The 24,748-nt window shown below is 42.0% G+C and overlaps 1 protein-coding gene across 1 annotated transcript in view; it reads right to left on the minus strand.

Annotated features, from left to right (window-relative positions):
- The window catches only part of GRID2 (glutamate ionotropic receptor delta type subunit 2), a 2,300,191-nt gene that overhangs the window by 550,462 nt on the left and 1,724,981 nt on the right, over positions 1-24,748 (minus strand). Inside the window, exon 11 of the mRNA XM_029609341.1 lies at positions 22,188-22,500. Within this exon, the coding sequence (XP_029465201.1) occupies positions 22,188-22,500 (313 nt within the window). The remainder of the gene's footprint in view (positions 1-22,187; positions 22,501-24,748) is intronic.

The following is a 24,748-nucleotide window of genomic DNA, read 5'->3' on the forward strand; positions in this document are numbered from 1 at the left end:
GCTCCAGTCACATGACAGGAGCACAAGATGGTGCCAATGGCCATGTGACAGGGGCTGACCAATGGCGCCGGTAGCCCCTGTGACATGGTGTTCAGAGGCTGCGCGTCACCATTTTAAAGAGCACGGCTGCAGAAACATGGGCACGGAGGAGGGCAAATGGATCCCGGGACCCCGCTGGACTACCAGGGATCTACTTTGTAAGTCTTGGGGAGGGATCGGGATGGGGGGGGGTGGTAGTGATAGATATGTAAAAAAAGAATTTTAAATGCTTGGGGTGGATTTTTTTAAAGATTCCTTTGCCGTTTCGTTTTTTGGCCCGGTTTCGGGTTTCCTCATTTCGTTTTTTCGAAAAACGAGACGAGGAAACCCGAAATTTACCACGAAGTATCCGAGTCAAAAAACGACCCGGCAGGAAAAAACGAAGCACATCTCTATGCAGCACCTCTGTTGTCATTCCTTCTTCCTGTTTAAAGCCCTCTAAATTTTCCTCCAGAAAATTAACTGTATAGATGATGTCAGCCAAGGTGGTACTTCTGGAACTCAGCTCCTCCATGGCATCCTTAAAGGACTGCAGGAGTTTTACCAGCTGACTCATGACTAACCAATCATGATGCCCTAGGGGACTCTGCACACCTATGTCAATTGCCGCAGAAAGTTCATGAAGGGGTGTCTGCTGCTCCACTAACCTCTGCAGCATCATATAGGTGGAATTCCACCAGGTGATAATATTTGAATGAAATGCTTGTGAGGTATCTCCAAATCAGTCTGCTTTTGTCGGAGAACCTGCCCCACCTTCACACTTCTGTGGAAGTGCTTTGCTATGTTCCTGCACTTGTGTGTTAACGTATGCAGATATGCATTCTCTTGGTGATTGGACTCCAATCCCAGAGCTGACTTTACTGCCAGGTGCAGAGTGTGTGCAAAACATCGGATGTTCTGAAAGCGCCCATCGCATATTGCCTTTACCATGTTTGCCCCATTGTCTGTGACAAAGAACCCTGCCTGAAGATTACTGTCTCACTGATGTAGCTGCCAGCATCTGTCTGATGCATGCTAGAATATTGGCTGAGGTATGGACATTGTCCGTCAGGTGGGTGTGTAGTAAAGCCCACCTCCACCCTGATACTTGTTCACTAATAGAGCTGCTGCCTCCCCTGCCTCAGCCAGGTCCCACCAGTGTGCTGTCAGGGAGAGGTGAGAGTGTGCAGCATTTATGGTGGTCCAGATATCGCAGGTGAAATGCACACTCCCCTGTGCCTTAGCTAGCAGCGCTTGGATGTGACTGCGACATTGGTTGTACAGGTTGGGGATGACCTTTCTGCTCAATGTAGTTCTGGAGGGGACTTTGTAACTGGGAACTAAGACCTTCAGCAAATGCTTGAAACCCACATTCTCCACTACCTGCAAGGGCTGGTCATCAAGGGCAATCATTTCCCCAATGCTCCTGGTTACAACTTTTGAGGCTGCCTGCCTCCTTCCCTGGGATCGTGTTACCGAACACCACCCCATTTCCTCCATGGTGGGTTGTCACTTCTGACATGTGGCAGGGGGCTGCTGGCCTGCCACCTGACTGCTAGAAGGGGCTGAGGGGGTGGGGTGACTCTGCTCCTTTTCAACCACTTTATGCTGTCTGGGAAAAAGGGGTCCCCTGACTGGCAGTACTGTTGGGTTTTGCCTCTGCATATGATGCATCATGCCAAAATTAGTTAGATGTCCCATTTGCTTGCCTGGCACAGTAATTACACTGAGCAAAATGCGGGTCCTCCGTCACTTTAAAGTGGCTCCAGATCACAGATTTCTTTCGTGATCCCTTCTCTATAGCGTTTTAGGTGGATGCTGACACTGGAGTTGAAGTAGTGGGTGCACCCTGAGAAGCAATACCAGGGGCATCAGTCACACTCTGTGCCTGTGCTGAGTGCTCTTCCTCCTCATCAGTTTCATCTCTCCCCTGTAGCACTGAAATAGAGGCTAAGACAGAACTAACTAATCCTCCTAAACCTTCTTCAGCTATTACTTCTTCCATTTCTGATGATGAGAAACCCACACAAGATGATTCTTCATCGGAATCAGAAGCAAACAGTGCTTGCGCTACATTTTCAACGCTAAGACGAGTCTGCTGTCACACTGCTGCTTTTGGGTCTCACCCTTTTGTTTTGCATGACTCAGCCTCCCCTTCCCTCACCTCCAAAACTACAGGGTCAGAAACAGGTGGTGGTGGTGCATCATCTTTAAATTTCCTTTTTTTTCCAGATGGAACTGCCTGCCCCCTCCAGAGATTTTAGATTGGAATAGCTCCCTTTTTAACTTTAATGGGGGACTGGCATTGCCTTTTGAAGGGCCTCCTCTGCCAGTCCCTATTACTCGACCATGTCTAGCTTTCCCTGACATCATGGATTTATTTTCACTGCCTTCTAGGGATTTCAATTAAAATAATTATTTCTTTTTTGGTGAATGAACACCTCTATACCAATATATGTGAATCTGGAAAACTGCCCACAGTTGCACGGTGTAGTATCTTGATGTACACTACAACTGATGGCTTAAAAGAGCACTGCTGTACCAAATTATCAGGCTGATTCAGTAAAGTCCGCGGGAGAGTGGATGAATGCCCGCTCTCCCGGCGCGTGCACCGGCCACTTGCCGGTGCACGCGATTCAGTATTTAAATTAGGTGGTGCGGTAGAAACAGGCAAAAGGAGGTGCTAGGGACACTAGCGCGTCCATAGCGCCTCCTTTTAGCCCGGAGCGGTGGCTGTCAGCGGGTTTGATAGCCGACATTCAATTTTGCCGGCATCGGTTCTCAAGCCCGCTGACAGCCACGGGCTCGGAAACCAGATGCTGGCAAAATTGAGCGTCCGGTTTTCGACCCGATAGCCGACGGCCCATTTAAATTTTTTTTTTTTTTACTTTATTACCCTTTGGGACCTCCGACTTAATATCGCCATGATATTAAGTCGGAGGGTGCACAGAAAAGCAGTTTTTACTGCTTTTCTGTACACTTTCCCGGTGCCGGAAGAAACTAGCACCTACCTTTGGGTAGGCGCTAATTTCTTAAAGTAAAATGTGCGGCTTGGCTGCACATTTTACTTTCTGTATCGCGCGGGAATACCTAATAGGGCCATCAACATGCATTTGCATGTTGAGGGCGCTATTAGGTGCCGCAGGTTGGACGCACGTTTTCCGCCCCTTACTGAATAAGGGGTAAGGGAAAATGCGTGTCCAAGAGCAGGTTAACAGTGCGCTCCATCGGAGCGCACTGTACTGAATCGGCCTGTAAGTGAGTCTGGAAAACTGCCCACAGACGCTCGGTGCAGTGCCTTGATGTTCACTACAACTGAGACCGCTGTATGTGCACCCAACAAACTTTTAACTCCAAAAGAGGCCTACTGGGGATTTGGCTTAGAAGAGCACTTCTGTACCAATATATGTGAGTCTGGAAAACTGCTCACAGATGCAGTGTAGTGCCTTGATGTACATTATAACTGAGACTGCTCTGTGTGCACAAAAAAATGAAACAGCAGAGAAAAGACTTGACTGGAAGCTTGAGCAAGTACAATTCCTAGTGATGCTGCTTCTTGTTTGAAAATACCAACTCACACTATCTCCCCCCTCACCTTGCCTGTGCCTGCACAAACCTACCCAGGGGGGTAAGATAAGCAGCCAAATGCCACTGCTAGCAGCTTGTCTCAGTGCGAGAGACAGAAAGACGGTCTGAGTTCAATAAAAATAAACTGCAGCAAAAACAAACAAACATCTTTTTCAATGTAAAATTCTATCAAAGTAGCTAGCAATTGAATACAGATTTGAGACTCTCAGACTAGCTCTGAGTAAAGCCACCTCCCCGGACAACACCCGAAAAGAAAGCGCGTGGCACGTCAAGTGCTTAAGGTATAAATAGTACAGTGTCATCAGGAACAGTGTCACAGAGCACTGAGTGAGAGCAGCGATTGGCTGCATTAGAAAAATGCTTAGCTCTGATAGGTTGCATTCTCATTTCCTTGCCAACCTGTCTGACCCACTCTGTCAGGGCTGTGACGTCACTTATGACTCACAGGAAAGGTCTGGTGTTTGCTCTGGATACTCTCTCATGGCCTTCTCCTATTTCAAATCGCCGCTAAGAAATCACTGTGAACCAAAAGAATGAAACTAATATGATATGTTTTATTCGTGGGGATCACCATGTGTTTCGCGAACCCACTAATCAAACAAACAGGGACTTATGTGCTGCGGATTGCACATTTGTTAGAAATGAATGCACATCCCTAGTCAATTGTGACTTGGGTTCTGTTGTTCAGGTAAGATGAGCTCCCGGCTATCACAGAGCCAAACATTCCAATGGAGCACAGTCTTGAGAATAGGATGACATGGTTGATGGTATCAAATGTTAAGGAGATGTCGAGAAGACAAAGGAGGAACACTGAACCTTGATCAAAACCCCGTCTCACCATGTCAAAGCTGGAGAGCAGCAGTAATTCAGTGCTGTTGTGCTTTCTGAACATGAATTGGTATTGGTTGAGGATATTGCTCGCATCAATGTAGTTGCAGAGTTGGTGAAGCACTGCTGTTTCTAACCGTTTGGCCTTGAAGGATAGGCTGGAGATTGGGAGGTAATTGGAAATGATAGTAGGATCAGCAGAATGTTTTTTAATTGTGGGTCAAACTGAAGCTTGTTTAAGTAAGTCAGGGACAATACCAAGTTGAAGGGAAGAGTTGATGAACTTAGTCATAAATGGAGCAATATCCAGTTTGATCAGTTTAAGAGGGTTAGTATGACAGGGGTTAAGGGAATTAACTGATGATTTGAGGATACTGATGATCTTGATGGTGTCAGATTCCGTAATATCTTTGAAACATTCCCAGGTTAGGCCATCTGAGTTTGGTTCATTGGTGTCTTCTGGATGAGAGTTATTAAAGGTTTTGTTTACCATTGCTGTCTTGTTGGTAAAATGTGCGGCAAAGATTTCTGCAATATTCATCCCGGGGAGTGAGGATGGAAGAGAAAAGGTGGCTGAGTTGGAGTTAATTAGTTTCTTAAGGGCCACATATATTTCTCTAGTGTTGTTTAGTGTGGCTGACAATTTCGTGTAGATGAATGATTTCTTCGCAGAGTTGATAGCCTCTTGATATAATGTGAGTTTATCATTATAAAGTGTTTTATTAGTGTGGGAAGGGTCTTTCCACCATTTTCTTTTGTATCACCTCAGTTCACAATTTTGAGTTTGTATAGAGGGGTTATACCACTGTGTAGAGTTGGATCTTTTGGTTGAGAATGGTTTTAGGGGGACCAGTCTTTTGAGGGTGGAAGTAAGGGAAGAGTTTGAGTGTTCTAGGAACTCATCAGATAGGTAGCAGGATTTGTTATCTGGGATAGGGGTGATGTTGGATACAAGGGTTTCAGGATCCAGGTGTCCTCGTTTCAGCAAAATGGTGTTATTTCTGTGCAGGTTTCACTGAAAGGATTTGTATGTCAGAGTGAAGCAGATGAGGAAGTGGTCACACCAGGGAATTTCAGTTGTGGCTATGTTCACTCTGTTTATGTGGAAGCTGGAGGGGTTAATGAATACCATGTCAAGGCGATTGCCTTTCTTGTGAGTGGGAGAGGAGATTATTAGTTTCCAGCCGCAGGAAAGTAGGGTGTCAAACAAGTTATTAGTGTGGGAGGCTATCGATGAAGTCGAGGGGTGAAGGTTTAAGTCTTCTAGAATTATGGTTGTGGACGGATTAAGATTAAGATTGAGGATTACCTCGCATAGAGGGTAATAGGGATGTGCAGACCAAAAGTTTATGTTCATAAGTCCATAAGTCGAAAGGGGGGGTCAATTTCGGTCAATATGGACATATGGAGAATTCCATAAGTTGAGTCTATGTCCATACGTGCACCGATTCCCTAAATAAAAATTTAAACCCCTCACCCTCCTTAATCCCCCCCCCAAGACTTACCAAAACTTCCTGGTGGTCTAGCGGGGAGTCAGGACGCCATTTCTGAACTCCTTTGCGAGAAGCACGTGACGTCGGCGTCACGTCGGAGTGACGCGGACGTCACGTGATTCCCCGCGGGTTCGCTCCGAGGGCCTCCTGACCCCCCCAAGCTGGCCAAAAGTTCCTTTTGGGTCCAACGAGGGTCCCGGAGCAAACCCGCGGGGAATCACGTGACGTCCGTGTCACTCCGACGTGACGCCGATGTCACGTGCTCCTCGCAAAGGAGTTCAGAAATGGCGTCCTGACTCCCCGCTAGACCACCAGGGAGTTTTGGTAAGTCTTGGGGGGGGGGATTAAGGAGGGTGAGGGGTTTAAATTTTTATTTAGGATCAACAATCGCGATTTCCAACGTATTCAACATAGCTATGTTGAATAAGTTGGAAATCCGATCGTTTTCGCCTCATCACTTTTTTAAGTTAAAAAAAAAAAAAGTTGTGTTTTACCTATAAGTTCAAAACGAATGCACACCCCTAGAGGGTAAGCATTTTTGGTGTTGTTCAGGAGGGCAGTAGGTCAAACAAAGACTGATGTGTTGAGATTTCAGACATAGGATCTAGTAGGGGGCAGGAATGGAAATCTCTAGCATGGTGAATTTTAGTTGGGATTTGAAGAATATAGCTAGGCCTCCTCCTTTTCATCCTGGTTTGTGGAAGTAGGAGGTTAGATGAGCACACTGGGCAGCAGTGGTTGAGAATTGGAATGTTGTAGTCTTTCAGCTATGTTTCGGTAATGCATAGCCAGTCATACATTCTGGAGGCCAGGAGGTCATGAATAACTGCAGATTTTTTTTGTAATGGATTGTGTATTCAAGAGAATTATGAATAGGGCAGTCATTGCAATGATTGAGGATGTTGTTATTTAATTGAATGTTGGTATGGATTCTAGCTTGATGAGTACAGATGAGCTGTCGAGTGGTTCCTCCACTGTACCGCCCCTGGCCTGTGATTACAGGGATAGTGAGTTGAGGTATAGAGGGTAGAGTAAGATACTCACAGGTTTCCATTAATTTTGGTGGAGGGGCAGGCTAGAGGAGTAGACAAGGTGCATGAAGGGGCACACAAAGGGGAAGGTGCGCCAAGGGCACGCATCCCATGGCACAAGCACCTTTGGTGTCACTGTGGTGCTCAAGTGGTCATCAAAGGTTTTGGGCGGGCAATGGATGGGTACTCAGCATCGGCTGATGCTCTCCTTTCTCTTTCCGGGGAGGAGGGGGCGTCCCGATCATGGCTGGAGTGTGGCCTGAGGGAGAGCTCCCAGAGCCAGTGGGATGTTCAGGCTTTGGGGATATTCCAGAGCCGATGGGGTGGTTGGGACAAGTACAGCCAGGCAGGCTGGACCTCGTTCTCCCTCCTCGGTGTCACCACAGAGGGAGAGTAGATTACAACATCGCTGTTTAAAATATTCAGTACAATCACCAAATAAAATACAAATAAACTTTTCAAAACTTTAGGAAAACATTTGTAATCAGAAATTAAAATGAGATTATTAGGGAGAGTATGCCATAAAAATGGAGCAAGCAAAGAAAAAGCACAGGCACTCATACAATGAAGCCTGGCAGACTTAGTCTCAGGCAATGACAGAAGTTGCTTCTTACTAGATCTTAAAGAACACTGTGTCTGATACAATGAAAGAACATTTTTTAGTCGGGACAAGGGCCATAAAGCATGCGATGAACCAATACAAGAATCTTAAATTTCACCTGTTGCTCAACTGGCAGCTAGTGCAGCTGATACAAAACTGGTGAAATATAATCTCTTAATGTGCATCTGGCTCCTAGCCAGCAGCTGAGTTTAACAGCAACTTAAGCGAGCACAATTGGCATTTTGGTAAACCAATATAGAGAAAGCATTCCCATAATCCAGAGAAGATAACACAAATGAATGAATCAGAGTTTTACAATACTCCTGATTTATAACAAACCTTAAATGCTGCAGTTTGTATAATTTGAAAAAAAATATTTATCACAACCCTTTGCAGGTGGCTCTAAAATGAAAATAAGCTATCCAAAATGATAGGCTGTAATGCTTCCACCATTAACATTAATGGCAAACAAAACTGAATCAAACAAAACAATTTTTTTTTCATTTTGAAATTAAATAAAAGAATTAGGATCCCCATGAAATGAATTTTGAAGTAAAGCATTTTTTTTCTCATACACATCTCTACATTTTAATCAACTGCAATGAATCGTACACCATTGTGCATTTCCCTCGCATACTGGCTACTGTGTTTCCCATTCATCTAGTTTCCCATTCATCTAGTACCTCTGCCTTCTAGCTTTTCCATGTAATTATTTGTGCAGCCAGAAACTTTCCCCTTTAATTATTTCCTTGAATGTACCCTACAAGGTGATGACTCATCCAGAGCCTCACACGTTACTTTTCTTTTAAAATTATTGCCAGCACACTCAGCACCTGGTAATAATGCATTAGCCCTATGATAATTCAGGCAATAATGAATTATTTCTATAAGAATACATTGCCTCACCTTTTGAATCTATAGTAGGCAATTTGAAAGTAATAAGAAAATGGGGGCATGCCATTGCCAACCAAGACATTTGTTTGGCTTGAAATCTCTTATGTTTTATATTATAACTAACAAGCTTATTTTTCAATATTTGAAAACTGCAAAATTATGAGACATTTAAAGCAAAATTTATGCATGTTTCAACTTTTCAGTGAAATGATTTGGAACAAAAATTCTCTGTAAAAACATATGAACAGGCACTTGATCTTTCTAACACCTCCTGTAAAGCAAGTTTGGGATTTCAGCTGTCCTTCAATGATTCATAATGCAGATATTTATAGAAACATGCTAATCTTTTTAAGTGATAATTTATGAAGGTTCTAAGATTATCATCATTGAATTGGTCTTGTACCCACATACTTTAGCCCTACTTGGGTTGCTTGGAAGCTAGCTTCTAACAATGCACAGGGTAATAGCAGCCCATCCCACATGGGAAGAAAAGAAGATGGGGCTTAAACACAGCTTTGAGGCTGATATTCAGTGCCACTTAGCCGGATAAGTGGTGACTTATTTGACTAAGTGGCGGTGACTAAATATTTGGCTCCATTCAGTAATTGACACTTAGACAGATAAGTACTTAACTGGATATCTGGCTAAGTGATGGGCAAGAAATGGGCATTTCAGAGATGAGCTATTTATCTGGTTAATTTAGCCAGATAAGCAGTGAAACTCAAACTAAAGGAAAGGATAGTGAATTATTTATAATCCAGTGGATTGATGGACCCGAGGCAGCATGGATTTATCAGGGAATGTTCCTGTCAGACAAATCTGATTGATTTTTTTGATTGACTAGAGAATTGGATCAAGGAAGAGCACTCGATGGAATTTACTTGGATTTTACTTGGATTTTAGTAAAGCTTACTTGGATTTTAGTAAAGCTTTTGAATTGCAAACTGGTAATGGCAAATGGAACCTACTCTGAAGGAAGAACCATGTTACATGGAGTGCCACAGGGATTGATTTTGGTACCAGTTCTTTGTGAGTGACATTGAGGAAGAGATAGAAGATAAAGTTTGTTTACTTGAAGATGATATTAAGATCTGCAACAGAGTGGATATGCCTGAAGAAGTATAGAAAATGAAAAGTGATTTAAGAAAGCTTGAAGACTGGTCAAGGATTTGGCAATTGGGATTCAATGGCAAGAAGTGCATGTATCTGGGGTGCTGTAATCCAAAAGAGCTGTATGTGGTGGGTGGTGAAAGACTAATGTACACGGATTGGGTGAGGAACCTTGGAGTGATAGTGTCTGGCAATCTGAAGGTGGCAAAGCAATGTAACAAATTGATAGCTAAAGCTAGAATAATGCTGGGCTGCATAGAGAAAGGAATAACCAGTAAGAAAAAGGAGGTGGTAATGCCCTTGTACAGGTCTTTGGTGAGGCCTCACCTGGAGTACTACTTTCAGTACAGGGAGCCCATATTCAAAAAGGATAGAGACAGGATAGAGGCGGTCCAAAGAAGAGTGGCCAAAATTGTATGGGGTCTGTATTGTAAGACTTATGAGGAGAGGCTGAATGATCTGCATATGAACATCATGGAAGAGAGAAAGTGGAGGTGAGATATGATACAGACCTTCAGATACTTGAAAGCTTTTAATGATGCACGTACTTCAGACTTTTTCTGTTGGAAAGGAAACAGTAAAACTAGGGGTCAGAAAACAAAATTCCAGGAGGGATGACTCAATACCAATGTCAGGAAATATTTCTTCATGGAAAGGGTAGTGGATGCCTGGCATACCCTTCCAGAGGAGATGGTGAACACAAAACAGTCAAAGAATTTAAAGGGGCATGGGATAAACACTGTAGATCCCTAAAGGATGAAGGACAGAAATGAAGAAAAGATTGTAGGGGGGGGGGGGGTAACCTGCTCAGTGGCAGTTACCACCCTTAACAATATGAATGGAGATTACTGCCCTTAACCAATAAGCCTTGATTCTTTTGACACAATTGTTCTCCACTTTGACATCACTCTCTGCTTTGAAGGCGTGGGGGTAAAAGGGGAATTGGATTCAAAGGACAACCAACACGTCCCCAACTTTTATAGTCTGGGGTACTGATATACAGACAAAAGGGAAAAAGAATAGGATGGCTTCTATGGCCAAGGTCAAAAGCAAAGCAAGTCAATCAGTATTTCCTGAATTTTCAAAAAGGCTCTTCATTCATTAAAAATGTTTTGTTAATATATAAGGATTGGGTGTAAACTGCATGGAGTGGTAATTACTATTCTTAGCAGAAACATGGAGATAATAAGTTACCCCTATGTTTCTGTTAAGGAAAGTAACCTGCACAAAACAGCAGTTGCTACGATAAGAAATTTGCTGGACAGACTAGATGGACCATTTGATTTTTTTCTGCTGTCAATACTATGTTATTGTAATACAATTTAAGTTAACTGTATAAGTTGTACCTGATCAATAGAAAGTCTACAGTTAGCCAGATAAAACTTATTCAGTTAACTAGTGACTTTTATGGGGATTTTCATCAGCATAGCCATGCTGCTGAATATGCATTGTAAATTAACTAGATAAGTCTTATCCAGATATTTTATTTATGTATTTATCTATCTATTTATTTTTACAATATGCACTTCAAAGAGGATTACATTCAGATAACTTACTTAACTGGATATCTTTGATAATCTTGCCTATTATTATTAATTTGACATAATCAACTAAGTAGAGGAGGTATCAACACATCATAGAACAATCTCCCCCCCCCCCCAACCACCACAATCAAGAAAGGCCATTGTCCCTTTGAGAAGAAGTATTGGCTAGGCATTATTATATTAGGCAATCTGCCCCATGCAAACAAGGCTACCAGCCCTCTGGGTCATTACACATCCACACTGGAATTACTGGTTTGCTGGAAAAACAGGGCCCTTAAGGCCCTGAGAGCAGACAAACCCCAACCATGACAGGAAGTTCTATATCAGATAGCTTTATTCCCTCCCTTAACTAAACTCCCCCCCCCCAGCTCAGGTACATCTACCACATGATTCAGGCATCCATAACTGCCCCCAGACTTAAAGGCACAGCAGTGTACCTCATCTACTTCCACTGCAATTCTGTTACCCACTGGGCCATATCAGACTCTCAAGCAGAGACAATTTTTTATCTTGTATATAGGCTGCCATGGTGCAGGGCAAAATCATCTACCTGATTATAAATTTTGGACATGTTCTGCTTTCAAAGGAGAACGTGGTAACACCAAAGATAAAGGATAATCTCAGATCACAGGATGTGGGTTACGGGCATCAAAGAGGTGATGAGAACAATGTTTGCCTGATAATGTCAGACAATTGACAGCTTAAAATGTGACCAAGAGCATTACCCCCAAGAAGTATTATTAAGATAGTTAGGAGCTGTTGTCCTAACTGATACACGAGAGGTATGAGTTGGTCCCAGCAAATCCCACTCTTGTCAATCCGTTACACCCACACATTCCAAACCACCTATCTCAATTGAAACACAAGGGTCGCATGCCTTCTTTCCCAGAAGATGGCATGACCCATGATTCATATCATCTGTTGCAACTGGTCAGCATCTACAATGAAACATGAAGAATAACATTAGTGGCATACATTACCTGGATTACAACAGCAATGGATGCAGTACTAATTCTGGATGCAGTACCAATTCTAAATGAATGTGTTCTATACTTCCTGGAACAGAACCCTGTCCCAGAGTTCATTTTAGGATAGCAGTAAACTGGAATTAGCTCCAGGGAAGTAGGGTTGCATGCAATAAGAATTGGCAGCCTCTGTCTTTCCATTCTGCCAAATAATTTCTCACATTTATTATTGGGCAGGTAATGAGACCCAGGACTGCTACCAATATAATTAACTGACCCTTACAAGTTGATCCACCTTGGACTGCTGCTCTGTAAATTGGGAGTGTGCCGCCCAAGAGAGATATGTCTGAAGCCAGCAGACCCAACTTGGCTTAGGACAAGCCTGTCTCTGCCATAAGCTCACTTACTCTCAGAACAGCGAAAAGCCTGATGGAAAAACCTGACTGGAAAAGAACCATATTGAATTCTCTGGCTGCCACTGAATGCAAAACCTGCCATTGACTCAACAAATGGTTAAGCATAATAGGCCTATGTGTATCAGGGGTAGCCCTAGCCTCCCTTGTCCACACTGTGATATGCTCTTCACTGCAAAGGTGATAGTGGAGTTTGCACCTATGCAAAGAAAGCCAAACTGGCAATAGCTCTGTACTGCTACTTTGGATATTCCCAAATGTCTGACAGCCAGAATGTACTGTACTACCAAATGGGGGGGGGGGGGGGGGGTAATACCAGAGTGAAAGGTGATTCTTTGGTCTAGCTTCTGAAACAGAAGATATTAGGGGTGTGCATTCGTTTTGAATGCATATGTAAAACGCAACTTATATTTTTAAAAGAGAAAAAAAAGGTTTGAGGAGAAACGCATCGCGAGTTCTAACTTATTCAACATAGCGGGAGCGAGGCGCGGAGGAGCACGTGACATCGGCGTGAAGTCGGCGTCACGTGCTCCTCCACGCCCGGACCCCCGTTGGACCCAACCGGAACTTTTGGCCAGCTTGGGGGGGGGTCAGGAGGCCCCCCCCCAAGCTGGCCAAAAGTTCCGGTTCGGTCCAGCGGGGGTCCCGGAGCGACCTCCTGCCACATGACCTACCTGTCACGTGGTAGAAGCACAAGATGGCGCCATGACCATGTGACAGGGGCTGACCAATGGCACGGGCAGCCCCTGTGACACAGGCTATCGGCGCCGTGAGAAAATCGCAAAGGAGTGCAGGGATGGCTTCCTGACTCCCCGCTGGACCACCAGGGAGTTTTGATAAGTCTTGGGGGGAGATTAAGGAGGGTGGGGGGGTTTAAATTTTTATTTAGGGAACCGGGAAACGTATGGACAGATCCACAACTTATGGATTTCTCCATATGTCCATATTGACATTAAACGGAATCGACCCTCACCTTCAAAGTTTCACCGAAAACGTTTTGCCTGCACATCCCTAGAAGATATACATCGGTGGGATTTAAATTGAAGAAAGAATAAAGAGGAAAGGGAGTTACTGGCATGTGAATAAGTGGGGCTATACAATAGAAAGAAATGTGTGATGTTTACAGATGTCATTGTGGCTTAATTATTAACATATCTTATTGTTATGCAAGAAAAAATGCCTTGCCATATATTGTCACTTCAAGGGTTGTAAGCGGTGCACAATACCACAGGGATTATGAATAGAAGTGTGACATTGTGTTATAAAAGGTTATTTGTGCCTGTCCCATTACTGTGTATTTGATTTTAATGGAGTGAATGTGTATGAGTGTGAAGGAGTGTTGAGAAACATGACACATTTTATGTGATTTGGATATAGTATTGTTAATAAAGTCTTGTAACCTCTCTTATATATATGTGTATATTATAATATTGCTGAGAGGGTGGGTACTCATCACCCAACGTGTATGTTTACCTGCACTACCAAATGTTCAGGTATTGGGCCTTGCTGTTACTCCCTGCTAGCAAGGAATATCATCAGGCGATTATATCCACTCTCTGGGTAGTGGGGGCAACAGATTTTGCAGCGAGTCCCATGATCCTTGGCTCCAAAGCCTCAACATTGGGCAGGACTAGGCTCCCCTTTTGCTTTGGTATCAGGCACTGACCTCCTCAACTCAACCCCACTTGCATTTGTTATGAGTAATCCAAAAAGGAATGGAACATAAAAGAGAGAAAACATCATATGGCCTCTGTATCAAGCCATGGTGCGACCACAGCTTGAGTGTTCTGTGCAATTCTTATCGCCCCCATTTCAAGAAAGACATAGTAAAACTAAGAAAAATGCAGCGGAAGCTGACAAAAATGATAACGGGGATGGAACATCTCTCCTATAATAAGAGGTTGTGCAGCCTAGGGATGTTCAGCTTGGAAAAGACATGACTGAGAGAAGACATGATAGGCGTTTATAAATTCGTGATTGGGGTAGAATGGTAAATAAAGGACAGATATTTACTCTTTAAAATTATACTAAAACAAGAGGACACTCCATGAAACATATAACCAGCAGACTAAAAACAAATTATAGAAAGTACTTTTCTCTTTGCACACTATCAAGCTGTGGAATCTGTTGCCAGAGGATGTGGTCAAGGCGACCAGCATAGCAGGGTTTAAAAGAAGTTTGGACAAGTTCCTGGATGAAATGTTCATAACACATTATTAGCCAGGTAGACTAAATGAAGCTACTGCTGAACCTGGGAGTGAGTAACAGGAATTAGATCTACTTGGGACTGGATTGGCCATTCTTGGAGACAGAATGCTGGGCTTGATCGACTTTGTTTTAAGCCAGCATGGCAATTCTTATGTTCTTAATAAAAATAATTAATCAGCGATCTCATTGCTTACACCAGGGATATGCCTAGCATATACAGTTATATTGAGTTGCAGATGTCTGGGTAGGAAACATCTCATGAGTTTGGAAAGCACGATATCCTTAGCAGACTGACAATTGATTATTTCTGTGACTGTGTTATTATCACAATGGATAAATCACCTGTTAGCTGAGCAATCTCCCCATATGTGAACAGCTACCACTATTGGAATATGATACTCCAGGTGAACCCCAAGTCAACCCATACTTCTGGTCTAGTTGCCACACACCAGGAGCCCTCACAAAAAAGAACAAAACAAATGACAACTGTAGCATCAAAGTGCAGTTTGAAGTCTTGTCTGGTCACCAAAGATGGGAGCCTTATAGAGGGCCCTTTGATAACTGTCCAGAAAAGCCTTCCAAACTGCCCAAACCTCTCAAAGAGATCGGGTTACTCTTATTTGGTGATGCTTTAGCCTCATACCCAATGTCATCAGGGTCAGCCTGCCTCAGGAAAGTTCACTCCACAGGGATAACTCTGCAAGCAGAAGCCAGACTCCCTATGAATGGCTGTATCTATCACAAAGATATTTTGTTAGTCAGGCATGTCTGGAGGACCAAGGAGTAAATCCTGTCTATCTTGTAATAGTCAGCATGGAGACCATCATCAGTAGCCAGGAATGTTAGTCAGACCCTCCAGCTTGTCAGCTGCCAAAATGGCCAGCCAAAACTCTTAATTCCTGTCTAAGTGATTGCCAAGTGTGGAACTCTACGGAACTATGCAGAGATAATTTATAGATAATAAATAGCTTTTTGGATTCCCCTGCACCTTTCCAGGTCCCAATATAAGAAAGTACTAAACATTTACCTCTGACAGCATCAAGGGGCTGGGGGATACCAGCCCCCAATCCGCCATGCATGTGAAAAGGGAGTAAGTGTGTGCCTGCTCCTGGCAAACCGTACGGCCCCAGCCAAATCCAGAAGCCAGGTCCTTTCTGCTCATCAGAAGAGGCTGAGGATGGTGCACTGATCTGGCAATGTGGTCAGCCTAGCTCCCACTATGAGTCTCCAGGAACCAGAAGAGCAGTGAACTGGTTTTTCTCACCTGCCCCCCCCTTCAGGCCAAGCACTGGTCTCAGGTAGATGCTAAATTTTAATCATAGATAAGCCTATGGTAAAATGTGAGGAAAGCACACCATACTATTTACCATGTGCAGTTTCAAGCCTCATTTGTCGATGATGTTCTGCAATTTTCATTTGGGTATGCTCCAGTTGTAGTGCATACATGTTAATGTAATAGGACAATAGAGTGCCAACTGTGCCCATAATATATGAAAGACGCTTACATTTGTCAAAATTGATCAGTCATAATAGGCTTCATCGTGGGAGCAGTTCGCTTTATGACTCAGCCTTACTTATAATCATTGGTCAAGTGAACATATGGTTTTTTTTATTTTTAAATATTGCTTAGTGAATATAACTTATCTCAAAAATCACCGCTGCTTTATTGAATAGCTCTGAAGCCTTGGTTCTTAACATGCCCGACATGGATCCATGTTTCGAACGTAGCCGTTCTTTTTCAAACAAAAATTCCTTTATGGGGTTCCTGAATTTCAAAACATTTTCCATTGGTATCGTTATATTGATGACATCTTTTTTCTTTGGCACGCTGATGTACCTGCATTAACATCTTTTTTACAGTGGTTGAATTCATTAGACAGTCATCTTCAGTTTACTATTCATTATGATTTTCATCAAATAGAATTTTTGGACATTCTATTTAAAAAAGAAAATCAATCTTTGGTTTCCAATATTTTTGTTGTGCAAGAAACACATATTTACATTTTTCTAGTTTTCACCCTTTTCATTTATGGAAAAATTTACCCATCAGTAAATTTCTCCGGCTCCGCCACTTGTGCACTCATAAAGCAGATTTTATCATACAATCACAACTGATATTTGACAAATTCTTTCAACGAGGCTATCCTATCAAATATATTAAGTCAGCATACAAGCGGGTTTACAATGCTGAACGAGAGTGGCTACTCCTTGACAGTCAACATTCAGAAGAAACCCCATTGACATTTGTCTTACCATTTTCTATTTTGTCTCCGCAAATTTCAGAGCTAATTTTTTATCATTGGCCAACTTTGAAAATGATTTCAATTTTTCAAACCCCCCCCCCCCCCATCATTGCATACAGTCGATGGAAAAATCTTAAAGATTTATTAATTCATTCTTATTTATATGATTCATCTACAGCTTTTGACCACCCAACAAATGGTCACTGGACATGCAATAAATGTTCCTTTTGCAACCAAGCCATCACAGGCACTGCATGGACAGATTTAATAGGAAAAACACACACAGCTTATGATTACACGAAGTGTTCTTCCATTAATATAATCTATATGCTTCAATGTCCACGCCCTCTTCTTTATGTAGGGAGAACAAAATGCTCTATCAAGACTAGACTTATAGAACATCGTAGCTGTTTAGCTACTTCTAAACTTCAAGCCCCAAATGTATCTCATTGTATTCAGCACCAACATAATTTTAATGACATCAAATGGCATGTCATCGAACTGGTTCACATCAGCCCCAGAGGCGGTAACACCAAGGCCATCCTCAATTATAAAGAACAACAGTGGATTTATAGACTGAATTCAGTCTTTCCAAATGGTCTAAATATCGCTGTCAAGTGGTACACATTAACTTGATTGTGATCATTTATGTCATCATTGACGTCACTAACACTACTGCATATTTATAAGACTAGTGTTTTCCGATGCAGCCACAGGAAAAAGAACGCAGAAACACCATGTTCAAGACTTTAAAGACTACAAATACAGTAAGCTCATTGCTGCTTTTCAAATTGAAGTGACTTTGCCCACTTTGATATTTATTCGAACATATTCAATTTTATACATATCGTTTTAAGATAATATATTCCTTCTACAGTCCAGATGCTGTGATTAAGCCCTTGAAAAAGAACAGCTACGTTTGAAACATGGACCCATGTTGGGCGTGTTTAGAACCAAGGCTTCAGAGCTATTCAATAAAGCAGCAGTGATTTTTGAGATAAGTTATATTCACTAAGCAATATTTAAAAATAAAAAAAAACATATGTTCACTTGACTGATGATTATAAGTAAGGCTGAGTCATAAAGCGAACTGCTCCCATGATGAAGCCTATTATGACTGATCAATTTTGACAAATGTAAACATCTTTCATATATTGTGGGCACTGTTGGCACTCTGTTTATTGCATTAGTATCTGCCATAGTGCTTAAATTCATACATCGGGGATTACGTGATTTATTACTGAATATAATAGGACAACCATCTTAATGTACATATTAAAGCTTTATAGCATTGCACGTTGGAGGTCATTTTATCACAACTCCACAGCCCCTTACAATTTTGAAGTTAATTACATGCATTCATTACACCAGTTTTTTAAAGGGAAATTAGGTGCTTATTTTCCCTTTGAATTATCCGACCAAGCTAACTGCACACTTTTAAAAAAAATGTAAAAGCATGCACATAGAAATGTGAAAGTATTCCCAATCCTGCCCTGGAAACACATTTGCTCATTGAAGGTAAGTGCACACAGGGGCGGATTTTAAGAGCCCTGCTCGCCTAAATCCGCCCAAAACCGGGCGGATTTAGGCGAGCAGGGCCCTGCGCACCGGTAACCCTATTTTACATAGGCCTACCGGTGCGCGCAGAGCCCCGGGACTCGAGTAAGTCCTGGGGTTTTCGGAGGGGGCGTGTCGGGGGCGGGCCCGAACCGCGTGGCGTTTTTGGGGCGTGTCGGGAGCGTTCCGGGGGCGGGCCCGGGGGCGTGGCTACGGCCCGGGGCAGCCCGGGGGCGTGGCCGCGCCCTCCGGACCCACCCCCAGATCGCGTCCCGGCGCGCTAGCGGCCCGCTGGCGCGCGGGGATTTACTTCTCCCTCCGGGAGGCGTAAATCCCCGGAGAAAGGTAAGGGGGGGGGGGTGAAGACAGGGCCGGGCGGGTGGGTTAGGTAGAGGAAGGGAGGGGAAGGTGAGGGGAGGGCGTTAGAGGATTCCCTCCAAGGCCGCTCCGATTTCGGAGCGGCCTTGGAGGGAACGGGGGTAGGCTGCGCGGCTCGGCGTGCGCCGGCTATACAGAATTCATAGCCTTGCGCGCGCCGATCCAGGATTTTAGTGGATACGCGCGGCTCCGCGCGTATCTACTAAAATCCAGCGTACTTTTGCTGGCGCCTGATGCGCCAGCAAAAGTACGCCTATTCGCGTTTTTTGAAAATCTACCCCACAGTCTATAGACAACATACTGTAAGTTTACCTGCATATCAGGTGGGCAATTTTGTAACAGACCATTTTGGCTCATTGTTTTACCTGGGGAAAATGGTTTTGAAAATTGCCCTCCCTATTTTTAGCATGAGCAAAATGTCCTTACCATCAACTATTGTGGATGTTACTCTTATATGTTAAAATTTAGATTAGTACTGAAGTGATGCTCAAGTTTTAGCATAGCAAGAGTAAAACTTATTGCATGATTCATTGTCTTCTTATATTTATATAAAAATGTTATCAAGTTAAATGATAAAACTGTTTCAATGTGAGTTTTAAAGCATAGAGCCTTTTAAGTTAAAAGATAACATAAAAAAAGACTCATTAATGTTACCTACCCTTTGTAAGTATGGAGTAAGAAGAAGAAGAACCCTAATGTGACCACATTTCAGGATGACATCTTGGGAAATGAAAATTAACTGGAAATATTAATGAAGAGTAATTTGAAAAGGTCACTTTTACAGAATGAAGAGAATCAAATAGATAATGCAAAGGACTAGAAATGGTGCTGAGCTAGTGATGAAGAAAAAAGCAGATAAGGTAAAGAACCCAAGTAACCTTGTTCTGTAAAGTCAGTTTAGACACTTAAGTTCTCAGTCAGACAGATATGGTATCAAAATTAAAAATTCTAGTCATTCATTGATATATGTGATCTATTTAATTACACTAGCAATTCAAGTTTTCTTTAGAAACATAGGGCTGGATTTTCTTTCTTTGCACTGGTTTGTGAATCCCAGTGCTAATGGGAGGTGGGGGCGGGGTGAAGCAGGGGGTTGGCCCGCGAACGCCGGCAGCAATGGCACCACCGCGGTGCCATTGCTGCTGGCTTTCATACCCAATAGCGCCATCGTAAAAGGTGGTGCTATTGGGCGCGCTACTGGTAGCAATAAGGGGCCTTGCCTTTTCGCCATCAGTGAAGTTTCCACGGCATCCACCCCGACACCGCACCAACTCCTCCTCTTCCAGTGCTGATGCCGACCCGATCTAGGCATCGCACGCGAAAAGTCCTTTTTCGCGTGCGATAGGGTTAGAAAATAACCCCCATAGAAACATAAAACCATGGGGCAGGGAAAGCTCATACAATCTATATAGTCTGCTCATTGAAACCAACTATTCAGCTTACAATCCCTTCTTCTCACTCAGAGATCCCTTGTGCGTGTCCCATGATTTCCTTAATTCTGATACAGATCTGGTTTCTACTACCTCCACAGGGAGACTGATCCATGCATCTACCAACCCTCTCTGTAAAGAAATATAGATTACTCCTAGGTTTACCCCCTTTCACCCTCATCCATAAACCCTCATTCTAGACCTTCATTTCTGAAGAAAGAGGCCTGCCTCCTCAGCATGGAAAACCTGGAGATATTTAAATAGTTTAGGACGTTGGTTAAAACATTTTTATTTGATCAAGCATACAATTGAATCTAGAATTTTGTCCTCTGATTTTCATCTTTTGGCATCTTCAAGGGGCTTTGCATCTAATGATTTTTAAAAGGTTTTATTCCTATATAGTTTGTAATATAGTGAAAAAGTAAAATAAGATAATTAAAGGAGGTGAGACCCTAAATGACATTAAAAGAATTGTTCCTTTAAAAAAAAAAATATTTAAGTTGTTTTAAGATGTTATAATAATAGGTTGTTTTATTTCAAATTGTATGATTTCATGATGTTTTGATTAATTTTTATGGTTTAATTTTATTTCTTTTTATTTTTATGATGTTATATAATAATCTTATTATGATGATATGTATTAATTTTATTATGTGTTTAATTGTTGTGGACATGTGATTCTTTTATTATGAGCATATTTTGTAAACACCTGGAAAATGGCTAGATGGTATATAAGTTTTTTTTAAAATAAGTAAGCAAATAAATAAGCTTTGCTGAATTAATGTTTGAATGTAAACCGAGGTGATGTTACCTATGTGCCCCGGTATATAAAAATCGGTAAATAAATAAATAAAATAAAATAAAATAAATAAATAAATGTCATATTTCCTCCATGTAATTCACCTTGGAATGATAGCAGAAAATGGGATAGAAAAATGTTTTTTCATGTTTTTCCAGTATTCTGCATTCTTAACACTGTTCCATAAATACATCATATCCCATTTTGATTAGATATGATGTAGAAAGAATAAATTGCAGCTCCATATAGAATTATTACCAGCATACTTTTAACTCAGGTATCACTGTACCATCAGTATATTGTGCCTTTTTCCAGCCCCTACCAGTGCAAGGAAGAGGAGTTTCAATGTAGTATAAGTTCTGCAAATTAACCATTGCAAACTCTCTGCAGTCCTAAAGTTAGTCTTTTCTACTATGGATTGATGCCACCATATAGCACTACATTCTGGACTGTCGTTTGAGTGTATTACTGAAAACTACATTTTGCATTCTTTTTAGGTGGTAGCATAGCTGATTTAGAAAGAACACAAAAAAGGAAAGTGACATATACTGATGCTTCATTTGATTACTTGACAGCTATAGGGCCAATTTTCAAAGGAATTTTTGGAAGTAATGCCAAGGAGGTGGGGGTCAGGATGGACCTGGTAAAGTAGATGTAGGGGATTTCATTTTAAAATTCCAGCACATGCTTCACCCCACAAATTTTGTACCTGCAAGGAACCTGAAGTCAGTAATCCCCACAGTACCAGTCACAGCACCACAGGGTTTTCAAAGAGGAACACTGGCGGGCAGTTTCCCTTTGAAACTCAGCATAATGTAAGTGTACTAGAAGTGCCCACATGCATCTGTGCAGGCTTTGTGAAAATTGCTCCCAATAATGAAAAAAAAGGTTGCCAATGCAAGTTAAAAATTCAATATTAATTATACATTTTAGTTATGACAATTTGTGTCATTTGTAGTTACTCTGCGGAATTGGCTCATATAAATTAGATACAACATTTTAAAGATGGATTTCACTCAAAAGTGAATCAAACTGTGTTCGCTTAAAATACAGAGGAGTAAAACTTGAGAAGATTCATTCCACTTACCCTGTTGCAGAAAAGATCCATACACAAACCACATGGAATTGTACAATGTTGTGGAAGTCATTGATCCCATCTGAATGCGTGGAGGGTTAAGCCAGTTTAAGAGGTAGACCAGTAGTCCCACCAAAAGCACAGTTCCTGCTATGCATGCCCATAAGGATAGATCAAATGGTGCCAAACAAGCAAACATGTCCACTGTCTTCTCAGCCCTTCTAAGCAGCACACCTACTGAGTAATCCATGTAACGAGTTGTGAAGTCCACCACATTCTCTCGATCTGGTGTGATAGTTAAGGCAGAAATTCCAACATCAGCTCTCTGTAAAAGTGAATGAAAACAAGAGCCCATTAGCATGAATGACACGTGATATCTTTTCTTCCAATTAATTTATGCCACCTCAGATTATCATAAAAAAATAATCAGATCCATATTAAGGGAGTCAGTGAGCAGGAGGTTATTCAGTTTATGTTAACAAGTTAACTTTAGCTGGTATATTCAATGGGGCAAGTCTTCTGCTGAATATACTTGGCTAAAGTTATTCGAGTACGTTTACCAAGATAACTTTATTCAGGTACATGCACTCGGATAACTTGTATCTTAACTGGCAATATTCAGTGTAAATCCAGTCAGGCAAAAATGGAAAAGAAAAAAAGGCAAGCAGGGTGATTCTCCCAACTGCCCAACTCCTCCCCAAAATAATTAAAAGAAGTTTGGGGCTAGTGCTCAAACCCTCTCCAATCTCCCCAATCTCCCAATAAATTAAAAAAAAAAAATAGCAGGCCATAGCAGACCAATAGCCTCTCCTGAGATATTTTAAATCAAATCAGGCTCCAGGTCTCACCCTCCCAAGAAACTGACAACTCCTACTGCCACCTTTCCAATCTCCCCCCAGGAAAAACTTCCAAGAGTGGCCAGAATGGTAGATTCATGCCATTCCACCCTCAACCAGTATTGTTCTCACAGTTACGACTCTGAGAGGAATGCTTATTGTGGGTGGAACAGTAGGTCTTTACCTCTCCAGCAGGCTTTGGGTGTGTTCTGGGTGGTAGGGGTGGTCAGTTTGTTAGGAGAGTGGGGAGGGGGCTAAGGAAGGGCCCTAGAGTCTGGATTTAATTGAACTATCTTGGGGGTAGAGGGTCTTCCAGCTGCTATGGCCTACTACTTTTTTAAAATTAATTTGGAAGTTTGGAGGGTTGAGGGTTGTTTTAATTATTTTGAGGGTTGGGATTTTAGGGCCTGTCCTTTTTAACTTTTTTTCCTATATTTATTTAGCCAGTTATCAGAGTCATTCATCAAAATGTGTTATGGCGTTAACGCCTAACGCATAGGTTATTTTTTGCATCGCATGATGCATATGCAAATTCCAAACATTTAGTCAAAGGGGAGGGGTTTGGGTGAGGTCTATGAAAATTAGGGATGTTTAATGTTGCATATGATAGCATAATACACATTATAACGCTGGGAATAACTATACCTTTTTTCTACCCAGGTAGAGAGTGTATCAAGCTAGGGCGAGAGTACATTGTAGAAATATCATCTTTGTGCATCTTTCCTCATTCCAAATCACATCAAATCTTCACTGATGTGTACTGTGCTGTTCATATGTCTGTCTGTATATATAAAACTGCCCCCCAAATCCTAGACCACCAACAAAACCTCACCTCGTGTTACTAGATGACCCTACTATAGTAGTATAAATAGATGATTAACAGAGCCTCATAAAGAGACTCTGTCTCTCTCTCTCCCTCTTTTGCCAGGAGCAGCCCAATTTATAACATTTTGATGAACTAGGGGTAAATGGTGACTATAGGAGGTTAAGGCTTTGAGGTAGTCCTAAAAGTATCGAGAAAGCTTAGCTGGATGACCCTGAATATCAATGTTACTCAGCTAACATATCCAGGTAAGAATAGCCATTTCTGGAACACCCCTACTTATCTGGATAAATGTAATTTTATCTTGCTAATCATCTAAGCCATATAACTTTGGGGCATTCATACTGGTGGGAAATTTAAAAACCTGGGGGTTTGTCTGGCTAAGTCCCAATTTAGCTGGATAAACCTCTTGGAATATGGACCTTAATATGTCAACAATCATTCCTCAAGGGCTATATTTTATGGAAAGTACAAATAAAAAACTGTAAAGGAATTCAAGAGGCTCATAGAAGTCTTTGAACAAAGAGTGCACAGCTCAGAAAAATATGGTAGTTTGAATGTGATTTTGAATCTTCAAAAATTCCCCTTAAATTAATTTTGACAATTTAAGTCAGATTTGACCTGATTTAAATCTGATGCAGATTTTATTTTTAAGTCAGAAATTACTTGGTTTAGTTTCTATTTATGTCACTGTTTGCATGTTTGAAGTTTTCAAAGATAGTGAACATCTCCAAACACTTTCAAAATAAGTGCACATCTATCAAAACTCAGTGAATATAGATATTAAAGTCCAGCCATAAATAATTCATATCAATCTATGACGTTCAGTTTTATGGTGATTACCTACATAAAGGGCCTCATTTTCCAATATCGCATTGGTAACGCAGTAGGGGGCATTACCAATGCAAATGAGG

The sequence above is a fragment of the Rhinatrema bivittatum genome, chromosome 1, assembly GCF_901001135.1.
Source record: "Rhinatrema bivittatum chromosome 1, aRhiBiv1.1, whole genome shotgun sequence".
Lineage (NCBI taxonomy): Eukaryota > Metazoa > Chordata > Amphibia > Gymnophiona > Rhinatrematidae > Rhinatrema > Rhinatrema bivittatum.